The following is an 11738-nucleotide window of genomic DNA, read 5'->3' as shown; positions in this document are numbered from 1 at the left end:
AGTTTGGGTAACGGAGTGAGACGGAGAGAAGATCCACAGCTGACAAGATGACATCCAGGAAGAAAGGTAATGAAGGCAAGGAAGATGGAGCGACAGGGGGCACCACTGAGATGAGAGTGCCCACTCCACCGCCTGCCGCAGCAGACACCGCCATTGATCGTTGTTTATGGAAATGCAACACGCAAGAGATGAGCGGATGGAGAGGGGTGTATCCGCACAAGCGCAGCAAGTCAAGGTCCTGACTCACCAAGTGACACAGCTCCAGCTGGACATGGAGTCGGGCCGAGCCACACCCCCACCACCACCCGAGGGCAACGCAACGCCTGAACCACCATCATCCCGGGACACTTCAAGTTCAACGCCTGAACCACCACCAACAGTGACAACTGTGAGCACCGAGGGGCGTCCGCCGAAGATGGCAAAGCTAGAGGAAGGTGACAACATCGAGCACTACCTCACGACCTTCGAAAGGCTAGCCACAGCTTTTGGCTGGCGAAGAACGACCTGGGCCATCCACCTCATCCCGTTGTTGACTGGAAAGGCCCGCAGTGCCTTCGTTGCCATGAACCCAAATGACACAACCGACTACGATCGCCTGAAGGAGGCAGTGTTGAAAAAGTATGAGATCAACGCTGACACGTACAGACAGCAGTTCAGAGCCCTGGAGACCAGCACATCGGAGACGCCGCAAGAACTGTACGTGCGACTGAAGGACCTGTTCTGCAAGTGGACTGATTATGAGAAGAGCAGCAAAGAGAACCTGATGGAAACGCTGGTGCTGGAACAGTATCTCCGCGTGCTTTATCCAGACGTGAGGACCTGGGTCCGGGAACGAAACCCGAAGACCGCAGCAGAGGCCGCTACGCTGGTGGAGAGCTACGTTGCTGCACACAGAGGTCCCCGAGGCTACCGCTATGCTGGAGTGCTGGAGCAGAGCAGCCGGGGTAAGTCTGTTGGGTTTGGGAAGGGAGTTGGTTCTGGTACTGCCAATAGTTATAGCCATAGTAGAGCCCCACACCCACCACCACCCCCCACAGATCGTTCTAGACCCCAGAGAATTTCCTGTTACAATTGTGGCCAAGAAAATCATAAGAGCCCTGCTTGCCCCCTGCGGAAGTCCAAATACAGCCATTTATGCTATGTTCCCCACCCCACCCCTCCTCGTAACACCCTGGAGAGCAGAGACCCCACCATCACTGTTGAGCTAAATGGTAAACCTGTGAAAGCTTTGATAGATACTGGATGTTCACAGACGCTAGTGCAGGCTGACCTAGTCCCCCTAGAGTTCCGTAACTGCAATGACAAGCTGACCATTTTCTGTGTTCATGGAGATAAAAGTGAGCATGAGACAGCTGATGTGTATGTCAGAGTGCAGGGACAGACGTACTTACTGAGGGTAGGACTAGTGCCTAAACTGCCATATCCTGTGTTGCTAGGCCAGGATTTTCCAGTATTATCTGAGCTGGTGAACAAGACTGCTTTGTGTGGTGTTGTGACGAGAGCGCAGGCTAGGGAGCACCAAGCTGAGCTAGCCGAGTTGCCATATTATGGTGAAGATGTTCCTGTTGAGCCCACACTGACTAGGCAGCAAAGGTGTGATAGGCGCAGACAGAATGTTGAAGATACAGTGAGTCAAAATGGAGTGCAGTCTGAGAATATTGACCCCCCTGAACTGACTGATGTTGATTTTAGTGGTAATCTGGCAGAGGAACAGCGTGCAGACCCCACACTGAAACAGAGTTTTAAGAAAGCTGAAGAAGGTGTTGAGTATTGTCCTGTGCTAGGTAGGGAGGGCTATGTTGTGCAGAATGACCTACTGTACAGACAGAGTGAGGATGGAATGCAACTGTTGATCCCCAAGAAGTACCGTAGGCAAGTGCTGGAACTGGGTCACACAATACCCTGGGCTGGACACTTGGCCTACATGAAGACATTACAGAGAATTAGCAAGCGCTTTTACTGGCCAGGGTTTTTCTCTGATGTGAAAGAATTTTGCAAGTCTTGTCGTCCATGTCAGCTATCAGCAGGTAAAAATCTTGCCCGTGCCCCTATGATTCCCCTACCCATTATTGACACGCCCTTTGAAAGAATTGCAGTTGATGTTGTAGGCCCCCTTGAAAAGAGCAAATCAGGAAACAGATTTATTCTTGTCATTTGTGATTACGCCACAAGATACCCCGAAGCCTTTCCCCTGAGAGATGTTACAGCCAAGCGAGTTGCAACCGCTATGCTGCAGCTCTTTTCTAGAGTAGGGATACCCCGCGAAGTGCTCAGCGACCAAGGCCCCAACTTTATGAGCAAAACCCTCAGACAGGTTTACGATCTCTTAGGCATTAGGCGTATCAGAACCACTCCTTACCATCCACAGACTGACGGACTTGTCGAACGGTTCAACCAGACCCTCTTGAACATGCTTCGGAAGTTTGTGGAAGATTCGGGCAAGGACTGGGACCAGTGGCTACCATACTTGCTCTTTGCCTACAGAGAAGTACCCCAGGCGTCGACAGGATTTTCCCCCTTCGAGCTCCTGTATGCACACCAGGTTCGAGGACCCCTGGATGTGCTAAAAGAGACTTGGGAGGGTGAGACGCCTACTGGCACCAACATCATCTCTTATGTGCTGAAGATGAGGGAGAAGCTTGCTACTGCATCTGCCCTGGCACAGGAGAACCTGCAGAGGGCGCAAGAGAGACAAAAGGCGTGGTACGACCGTTCTGCCAGGTCACGCTGTTTCCAGGCTGGTGACAAGGTCCTGCTGCTGTTGCCCAGCTCCGACAACAAACTGCTGGCAAAGTGGCAGGGGCCTTATGCTGTTACCAGGCAGATGGGACCGGTGACTTACGAGGTCCACATGCCGGACCACCGCAAGAAGCACCAGGTCTACCACGTGAACATGCTGAAGAAGTGGACTGACCGCCAAGAGCAACAGCCAGAGGTGTCTGCCCTGTTCATCCGTGCCATTGAGGAAGAGGAGTACAACGAGCAGTACCTACCGTGCTGGGGAGAAGGATTGACGCTGGACCTGAGCCATCTGCCCAACGACCGTCAGCAGGAGCTGACCGCCATCCTTCCGGAGGGTCTATTCGTGGAGCAGCCGGGACGGACGGAGATGGTGGAGCACCGCATCCCCCTGAAAGACCAGCAGCCGGTGAGACAACAATGCTACCGTGTTCCAGAGAGCCTGCTGCCCGTGCTGAGGGACGAGCTGGACATGATGCTGGAGCTGGGGGTGATCGAGCCATCGTCCAGTGAGTGGAACAGCCCCATCATCCTCATCCCCAAGAAGGACGGCAACCTGCGGTTCTGCCTGGACTGCAGGAAGGTCAACGCCCAGTCCAAGTTCGACCCGTACCCCATGCCGAGGGTTGATGACCTCGTCGAGCGTCTCGGCAAAGCCAAATACCTGTCCACCATTGACCTTTGCAAAGGTTATTGGCAGGTGCCGTTGGCTGAGGACAGCAAAGAGCTGACGGCCTTCAGAACTCCTTTTGGTCACTACCAGTTCACCGTGCTGCCCTTTGGGTTGCATGGAGCGGGAGCGACGTTCCAGAGATTGATGGACCGGCTCCTCAGAGGGACTGAGGGCTTTGCCGCCGCCTACCTGGACGACATCTGCATATACAGCTCCACGTGGGAGGAGCATCTGCAGCACCTGCAACAGATCCTCTCCTTGGTGAAGGAGGCGGGTCTGACCATCCATCCAGAGAAGTGCTCTCTGGCCAGGGAGGAGACGGCGTACCTTGGCTACATGCTGGGCCGGGGTGTCATCCGACCTCAAGTGGGGAAGGTTGAGGCCATCAAGGCCGCTGAGCGCCCCACCACCAAGAAACAGGTGCGCTCTTTCCTGGGCTTGGTTGGGTGGTATAGACGCTTTATACCCAACTTTTCCGAGAAAGCGGTCCCGTTGACCGAGCTCACACGCAAATGTCAGCCTAACAAGGTTGCATGGTCTGACGCGTGTGAGGCAGCATTTCAGGGCTTGAAGGACTCCTTGTGCAGGGAGCCTGTGCTGCTCAGCCCTGACTTCAACAAGACTTTTACCGTCCAAACTGATGCCTCAGAGCGAGGCCTTGGTGCGGTATTGCTGCAGGAAGAAGACGGACACTTGAAACCTGTGGCGTACATCAGTCGCAAACTGCTGCCGCGGGAGTGCAACTACTCCACTGTTGAGAAAGAATGTCTCGCTATTAAGTGGGCATTGGACTCTTTTAAATATTATTTGTTGGGGAGGAAATTTGTTTTGGAAACTGACCACAGGGCATTGTCTTGGTTAGGGAGAATGAGAGACACTAACTCAAGAATCACTAGGTGGTTCCTGGCTGTGCAACCGTTTGATTTTGAGGTATTGTACAGGTCTGGGAAGCTAAATGTCCCTGCAGACTTCCTTTCTAGACCAGCAGAGGGGGCATCCTCAGAAGGGGGAGGCAATGTCACAGACTGAGCTGTGACGCTTACGCAGCCTACAGCGTTCAGGCAGTAATTAGCCGGCAAGCAAACATCATGCTGCACTGACGCTGACTGTTTCACTCTTCATTCATCCGTATGTACTGTTTTCATTTCCCTGGTTCATTGTTCAGTCATTCATCACCTTCAATTGCCATAACTTTCACCTAGCATCGTAACTTAGAGTGCAGGGAAAGGCCTACCGGCATTTCTATTGTTACAATGTATCATTATTACCGCGTTTCAAAATGCGCATTTCATACCGTTTATCATTCATCATCTTTCATCTGGTTTAGCGATCCTTATGGTTAAAACATCATCACTTACAACAGGTTATTTAACAATTTGGTTTATTTGGTTAAAATCACTCAACAAACATTTCTGATTCAGTTTAAACTCACCAGCTTACCATCAGCAGTCACTTCCTGGTTTGGGGAAACCGAGGGCATGTTCCAATGTGACTAAATAGTGGGGTGGCCGCTGTTCAGCGGAGCAGACTATTTTAAACGGGGGTGTTTTTACCGGGAATGTTTGTATTGTCTTTTTCTAAGCTTAGAAGGGGTTTTGGTTTATGAAAATGGTTTTGGTTGTTTTTGTATTTTGTTTACTTTTCTTTGGTTTGTTATTTTGGGGTTTTGTTATTGTTATTTAGTTGATTGATTTATTTTGTGAATGAGCTTTCCTGGGGGAGGGGCAGTTACTCTGTAAATGGCTCAGAGCCTCAGTGTCGGGTTAAGCGTCGTAGTGGAAGGTTGTGCTTCATGCCTTGTCTGTAAGTAGTGCTCAGGGTCTGATAGACATAGTCTGGCACTCTTGCCTATTTTTGTTTCAAGATTTTGTCATCTTTGTTTTTGGCCGTTTTGGATGCACTGTATATGTTCACGCTTTTAAGAAAAAATCAAAAAGAAGAAAAATAAAAAGAAAAGCTTTTCCTTTTGGAAAGAAAAACTGTCTCTCGTCCACTCCATCGCCGGTCATCCTGCTACACTGTACTTAAATGGCTGCCCCACATGGCTTATGTCTGCTGTGTTTAAACTTGGGCCTGCCAATATGTGAATGCAGGCAGGAGGACAGACGGTGCATCGCACAGAGGGCCACACAGTCATACTTTACTACTTTGTTAGGTGATTACTGTTTCATTTTGGCTGGAGGGGTGTACTAGATGTGAAATGGAAGAAAGATGCTTCAGCATATGAGCTGCTTTACATTTTGTACTAAGTATAGGCCTATACACGTACGCACATAGTACGACTGTGTGTATGGTTTAAATGCCATATTTCATGCATGATTGCTTGGACATATAGTGCATGATGTGTGTGTGGGCGTGCATTTATGTAAAAAACTTTTTCACATACAGTAGGCTATGTACTGCAGGCATGTATGTGCCTTTATGTGCATTGGTCTGTGTGTGTTTGTGTCCCTTATGTGTGTGTGTGCGTGTGCGTGTGTCTGTGTCTGTGTGTGTATGCATAAGTGTGAGTGTGTGTGGGCGTATGTGTCCGCAGATGTGCATCTGTATGTGAATGTCTCCGCTCCCATCCCATCCCATCCCATCCAGTAGAACCAAGTGACCGAGTGTGTATGTATGTATACCCAGGGCCCATTGTGGTCTGTAATCCTCCGCCCCTCGCCCCCCCTCGCCTCGCCTAGTCGGCGTGCTGGATATGCCTGTCGGTTGGGGCTGAATATCCTTGCCGGCCCGCAACAGCATGAGCTGGAGGCCTGGCTGTCACAGCGGCTCGCCATCAAAGCAGGATCCCGAGCAGAAAACAACACACACTCAACTCACACTAACTCCCCGCTCCGCTCCACTCGGCTCTGCTCCACTCCGCTCGCTCTCCACTCTTCTCCGCACTCCACAGCCTGGCCTACTTTCCAACAGATCCAGCAGCCGCAAAACTGCCGCCCATGTATACCACTACTGAGCACCGCCTTTCTTACTTACTTACTTACTTCTTCCCCATAAAGTCACTCAGGCAGTGCGGATGGCTGACTAACTCAGTCAGTGGCCAGCCTGATGGCCCACTAAGGGGTTTTTATTGACTCCACCGGAGAGTACTTCTGCTGGACAATAGTGGATAGTGAAGGGTAAGACTCAAAAATGCGGGACTTTGAAAGGTTCAAAAGTAAGGGTGGGGAACTTTCTTAGTTCGAGGGGCCACTTCAAATTTGATATAGTCCTCCGAGGGTTTTACTATGAACACAAACCAGGATTTCCACCTGCAGCCATCAAGACACAGTGTTATGAATTTGCTGTTACCAGGATGGCAATGACCAAGTCGTAATGCATTACTAAAGGCCCTGTGTTATGTCACAGTAGTGTAGTACTGGTAGTTCACTTTTCAATGAGTATTACAGCGTTCCACTGGTGGAGAGGCGGCGTGCATTTTTTGGACTCCGCTGGACACTACTAAGGACTGATAGTGGATAAGAGAAGAGACCTAAAACTTGGGAGTGTCAACAGTTGGAACAGCCTCAGGCTGCCATTCATAGTGTACAGTATATAGTACACAGAATGTACACTGCCTTACTTACAGTACCTGTAGTTTTCAAAGTGAGAAGTCTGCACACTTAAAATCCTTTAAAACACTTGGAATCCAGCCATGAAATAATGACAACAAAAAGGATTTTAAGTGTCTGGACTTCTAACTTTGAAAACTACGGCTGGCCTTCGTCCTGCACCTTTTCCTGGGATGTGCACAATCCTCTCCTTCAACTAACTTACAGTGCCTCTCCTCCATGAAGTCTCATATCCAGTTGTGGTGGCTGACTAACTCAGAAAGACATGGGCCAGCCTGATGATGGTCCACTGATTTTGTTTTCTGACTCAGCAGGACACTATTACTGCTGGACAATTATAGCGGCCATTAGGGGACAATAAAGGGAGAACGTTCAACAGTTCCAACAGTCACCAAACTGCCACCCATAGTACGCCACGCATGTACGTACACCACTGCCTTGCTTACTTACACTACCTTTACTCCTTATGCAGTCACCTCAGTCCAGTGCCCATGGTCGACTCACTGAGACTCTGACCAGCACGGTGCCCCACTGAGGCTTGCTTTTGGAATCAGCTGGACACTACAAGTGCTGGTGAAATAGTGACCATTAGTGGACGACGGGAGAGACCCAAAATAAAGGACTTCCAACAGTCCGAACAGGCTGCCGTCCGTCCGTCCATACAAACAGTACTCACATACACACCACTGCTTTCTTTACTTTCTGTACTTTTCTTCCATGCAGTCACTTGTCAGGTGGGGATGGCTGACAAACTCAGACACAGACCAACCAGCATGATGCTCCCCACTCATGTTGTCTTTCACTCAGCTGGATATTACTGCTGGACAACAGTGACCGTTACAGGATGAGCGGAGACACCCAAAATGTGGAGTGTGTTCTGTGTGACTGAAGCACTGTGCGGTGTCTGTAGGCTTGACTGTCCAAGGTGGAGGTGGCAGAGTAAGTAAGCACTTGCAGAGCAACTAAGAAAATGCACTTACAAATTCATTATTGAGCACTAGCACTTTATGAGCTCTTCATGTGTTCCCTTCCCCACACAGTGTGTGGAAGAAAGAGTATGTGTGCGAGAGAAAGAGACAAAGAAGTGGAGACATGGAGATACCGCCAGAGAGAGAGAGAGAGAGAGAGAGAGAGAGAGAGAGAGAGAGAGAGAGAGAGAGAGAGAGAGAGAGAGAGAGGCAGAATAGTGTTTGGTTTGTGTAGGTGTAGGGTGGAGGGAGATCATATCCGTAATATCAGTGACAAGATAAGACAACACCATGGAGCACGTCCAAGTAGTGCGTGGAAGTGCTTTCACACACTGTTATTGTTCACCAGCCAGAGAGGACTTTTGGACACCTTACCTTGCCTGACGGTTTTAAGCCGGATAGGACTTTTGCAAGTCTCTATGATTGACAGCACGTCGTATAGGGGTAATCCGGACACGGGCAAGCCCTCCACTTCAAGCACCAACTCCCCGTCGGACAGCTGACCGTATTGATAGATCACCGCATCCTCGCGCACTTCCCCGACATAAGGGAACTCTCCCGTCTCGGCGCCGCCGCGTAATTCCACGGTCAATTCTCCGTGTCCGTTTTTGCATATCGAGCACTCGTTAAGTTTGTTGGTCCAGTGGTTCTTCTTGAGTATGACTTTAGACATTGTGCCGGATGCTCTCGTGCCGTGTCCCGCCGGTGTGTTGCTCACAGCTCCCAGTCATGAGGAGCGGCTCCCTCACGAGCGCAGAAAACTTCAGCGTGTTCAAGTCCCAACAGTTGAACCATCTCACTCTGTCTGTTTCTGTCTCCGAGAAATCAGACCCTTACCATCCAATGATCCGCTTGAATAAGCCCCAGTAAAGTAATAGCTGTCCCGAGTTCTTGCATTGTTGACTTTTGGTGTTTCATGTTGTTAAATCACTCGCGCGCGGTATTTCGGTCTCCCTTGAAGTACAGTTAATCCAATCGAATCTCCGTCGTTCAATTTCACCAACAGAAAGACTTTATGATCCGATTACCTTGACCTGACCTGACTTACATTACACACTGCACAATTCTCTAGTTTCATTCTGCTGTCCGGACTTCGAAAACTGTTTCTATGCGTGGCGTCACTGCCCCTAACGTCTCTCTGGAGGGCAGCGGCTCCTTTAAGCAGGTACATCAGGGTTAACTCCTGTTCACGGTCTCCGATTGGGATCCAGTGATAGCGACAGAGAGAGCCAGAGAGACGCATGCGTTGTGTGTGCTCCGCGCGCGACTCCCTTGGGGGAAATCCTGGTCACACCTATTAGCTGGGTCCTAATGCTCTTCTGGCGCTAGATCCACACGCATCTCCACAGCAACCCTCTAAACCGGATTATGAAATGCATCTAATCCCTTCCGAATCATGCTCTTATTCATTAGAAACCTCACGGCATGAATCGAATCACCAGTATTACTACACATCTGATTTAACACTCCAGAGTGTTAAGGGTCTATTCTGTCAGAGTTGCTACTCCCATGTTGCTTCATCGTGACGTTTAAGCGCAAAGTGCAGCAACGTGGTGGGAATATGATTCCATACAGCCTAGCTTCAAAAGTTACAGTGTGGTGGAGCATTAGGCTATTGCCATTATAAAATAATATAAACTATAAACTAATTAATTATTTGCCCCGCAGCTGATAAACAAATATCGTTAATATTATAATTATGAATATTATGAATATTATTATTATTAGTAGTAGTAGGCCTAGTAGTAGCCTAGTAGTAGTAGCCTAGTAGTATAGGTTAGTATCTGAATACACTATAGGAGGTAGACTATTTAGGCATATGTAATAAGTTTTAATTAGTATTATCTGTGAGAGGTATCAGGTGGTACAAGAGCACAGGGAACAATTTTGTGCTTCAGTGCAACTCCAGTGAGCACAAAAGCCCATGACCAGTATAGTATAGCACTAGCTGTCCTGCGCCCCTACCCTATACCCAGGACAGAAGGGTTCTGATCTAATTTGGAGACACTCAGCAGCAGACAGGCAGGGCAGGCGCCCCGGTCGCTCGCTCCAAACAAAGGCCTCCTGTGTCAAAGGCATATTTTTAAAACACCAGATTAGGCGAGAATTCAGGGGCCACATGATTGCTAGACACTGGTCCATCATCTAGAGCAGTGGTTCTAAACCTTTAAAAAAAAAAAAAAAAGCCCCCTGAACCTCATCATAAGCCTGCCAACGCTCCCTTGTCCTCATCATAAGCCTGCCAATGGCCCTCCTAGTGTAAAAAAATAAAATTGACAAATGCTTCCCAATGGCAACTACAAATGAAAAATAAAATTGACTAATGCTTCCCAATGGCAACTAAACACCCCCGCCCTTCTCAGTTGTATCCCTCCTAAGGCACCCCTAGAACCCCCATTGAGAAACACTAATCTAGAGCCTCTTACACTTAGGTTGCGTGCGTGTGTAAAGGTTTAGTTGTGTCAGGAGAGACTGTTCATCTTGGTAACATTCAGAAAGAAATTCAATACAAATGGCGATGGGTGAGACTGAAAGTCGGATTTTGATTCCTGTTCACGCACACATTATATTTTGCAGTTAATGTTCAGAGTCAAATGTAGCCTATCTTTTTTTGGTCTTCTGAATTACATCCACATAATTAGTGCCATCTTTTGAGTCAAGTTATAGTTGGAGTAGCCTATTTAAAAACCCTTTATTTTACATCGGGGGAAACAATGTTAAAACGCTGTTTTCTTCTTGCCATTGAATCTTTTCTGAATGTTGGTCCAACTCTCAGGGGTAGAATTAACACTGATAAATTGAGTGTGTATCATATGGGCAAGCCGGGACCCTAATGGTTAGGGATGTGGTCTTAAGATCTGAAGGTTACAGGTTCGAAACCCACCCTTACCTCTACGGCTGAAGTGCAAGGCTCCTGACCCTGACAAAGACTGTGTAGGTTGAAACGCGTCGATCAGTCCATGTTGCCTTGAAGAAAAGTAAAAAATAATGAAACCGTAGTGCCACAATTTTTTGATGGCTCCGAACCCCACCTTGCTCCAGGGCCTGTAACCTATACCCTGTAAAAGAACTGTAAGTCGCTTTGGATGAAAGCGTCAGCTAAGTAGTGTAATGTAATATAATGACTCGGCCAACGTCACTATGTTGCATTTTAGAATCATTAACACACATTTTAGGAACATTCAAAGGAAAAGTAAACAAATGTTTTGGAAATGTATGTAATAGTGCTTTATAAGACTGCGGCCATACAGATTGGTGTGTCTTTGAAACGTGTGCAGTACAAACAGCTGTGACAGTAAGCTTCTGTAGCTGTGTATCTGCACTAAGTGCCATGTCCCGTCTTATGCCTATAAATACAGCGCCATGCCATAGGAGCTGAGTGTCCACTCAAGAGCTCTCAACAGTGGGTCATCCTCACCACATCCATTACTGAAGCCATCTTTCACACACTTACGTACATACACAGGCACACATGTGTGCTGGCACACGCACGCATGTACACACGTGCACAAGCACACACACACACACACACATTCACTATGCATGCACAGTATGCACACACAAACACACACGTACAAACGTACACAGATGCACACACATTCACAATAGAACTGCCTATGTTGTATACTCACACTTGCAACATAGGCCTAATATTCAAATAGATGTGAACATATTACATATAAATAGGCCTATATTTGATTCCATTATTTTACAATCATCACAAAAATATAGTTCTGACAAAAACATGATTGAGATATATGTATGGAATTGAACCAGTATAAATTAATCACAACAGCTTTTGTTTAT

General features: G+C 48.2%; 1 protein-coding gene across 15 annotated transcripts in view; it reads right to left on the bottom strand.

Annotated features, from left to right (window-relative positions):
• Window positions 1-9196, bottom strand: part of LOC134457044 (membrane-associated guanylate kinase, WW and PDZ domain-containing protein 1-like) — a 230339-nt gene extending 221143 nt beyond the window's left edge. For all 15 annotated transcript variants that reach the window (XM_063208788.1, XM_063208789.1, XM_063208797.1 and 12 more), the window contains exon 1: window positions 8307-9196. In XM_063208788.1, coding sequence (XP_063064858.1) covers window positions 8307-8604 — 298 coding nt within the window. In that variant the 5' untranslated portion in view covers window positions 8605-9196. The remainder of the gene's footprint in view (window positions 1-8306) is intronic.
• Between the last annotated feature and the right edge of the window lie 2542 nt (window positions 9197-11738).

This window comes from Engraulis encrasicolus, chromosome 10 (assembly GCF_034702125.1).
Source record: "Engraulis encrasicolus isolate BLACKSEA-1 chromosome 10, IST_EnEncr_1.0, whole genome shotgun sequence".
Lineage (NCBI taxonomy): Eukaryota > Metazoa > Chordata > Actinopteri > Clupeiformes > Engraulidae > Engraulis > Engraulis encrasicolus.
Note: the sequence above shows the minus strand (reverse complement) of the source record. Positions and strands in the feature narration are given on the sequence as shown.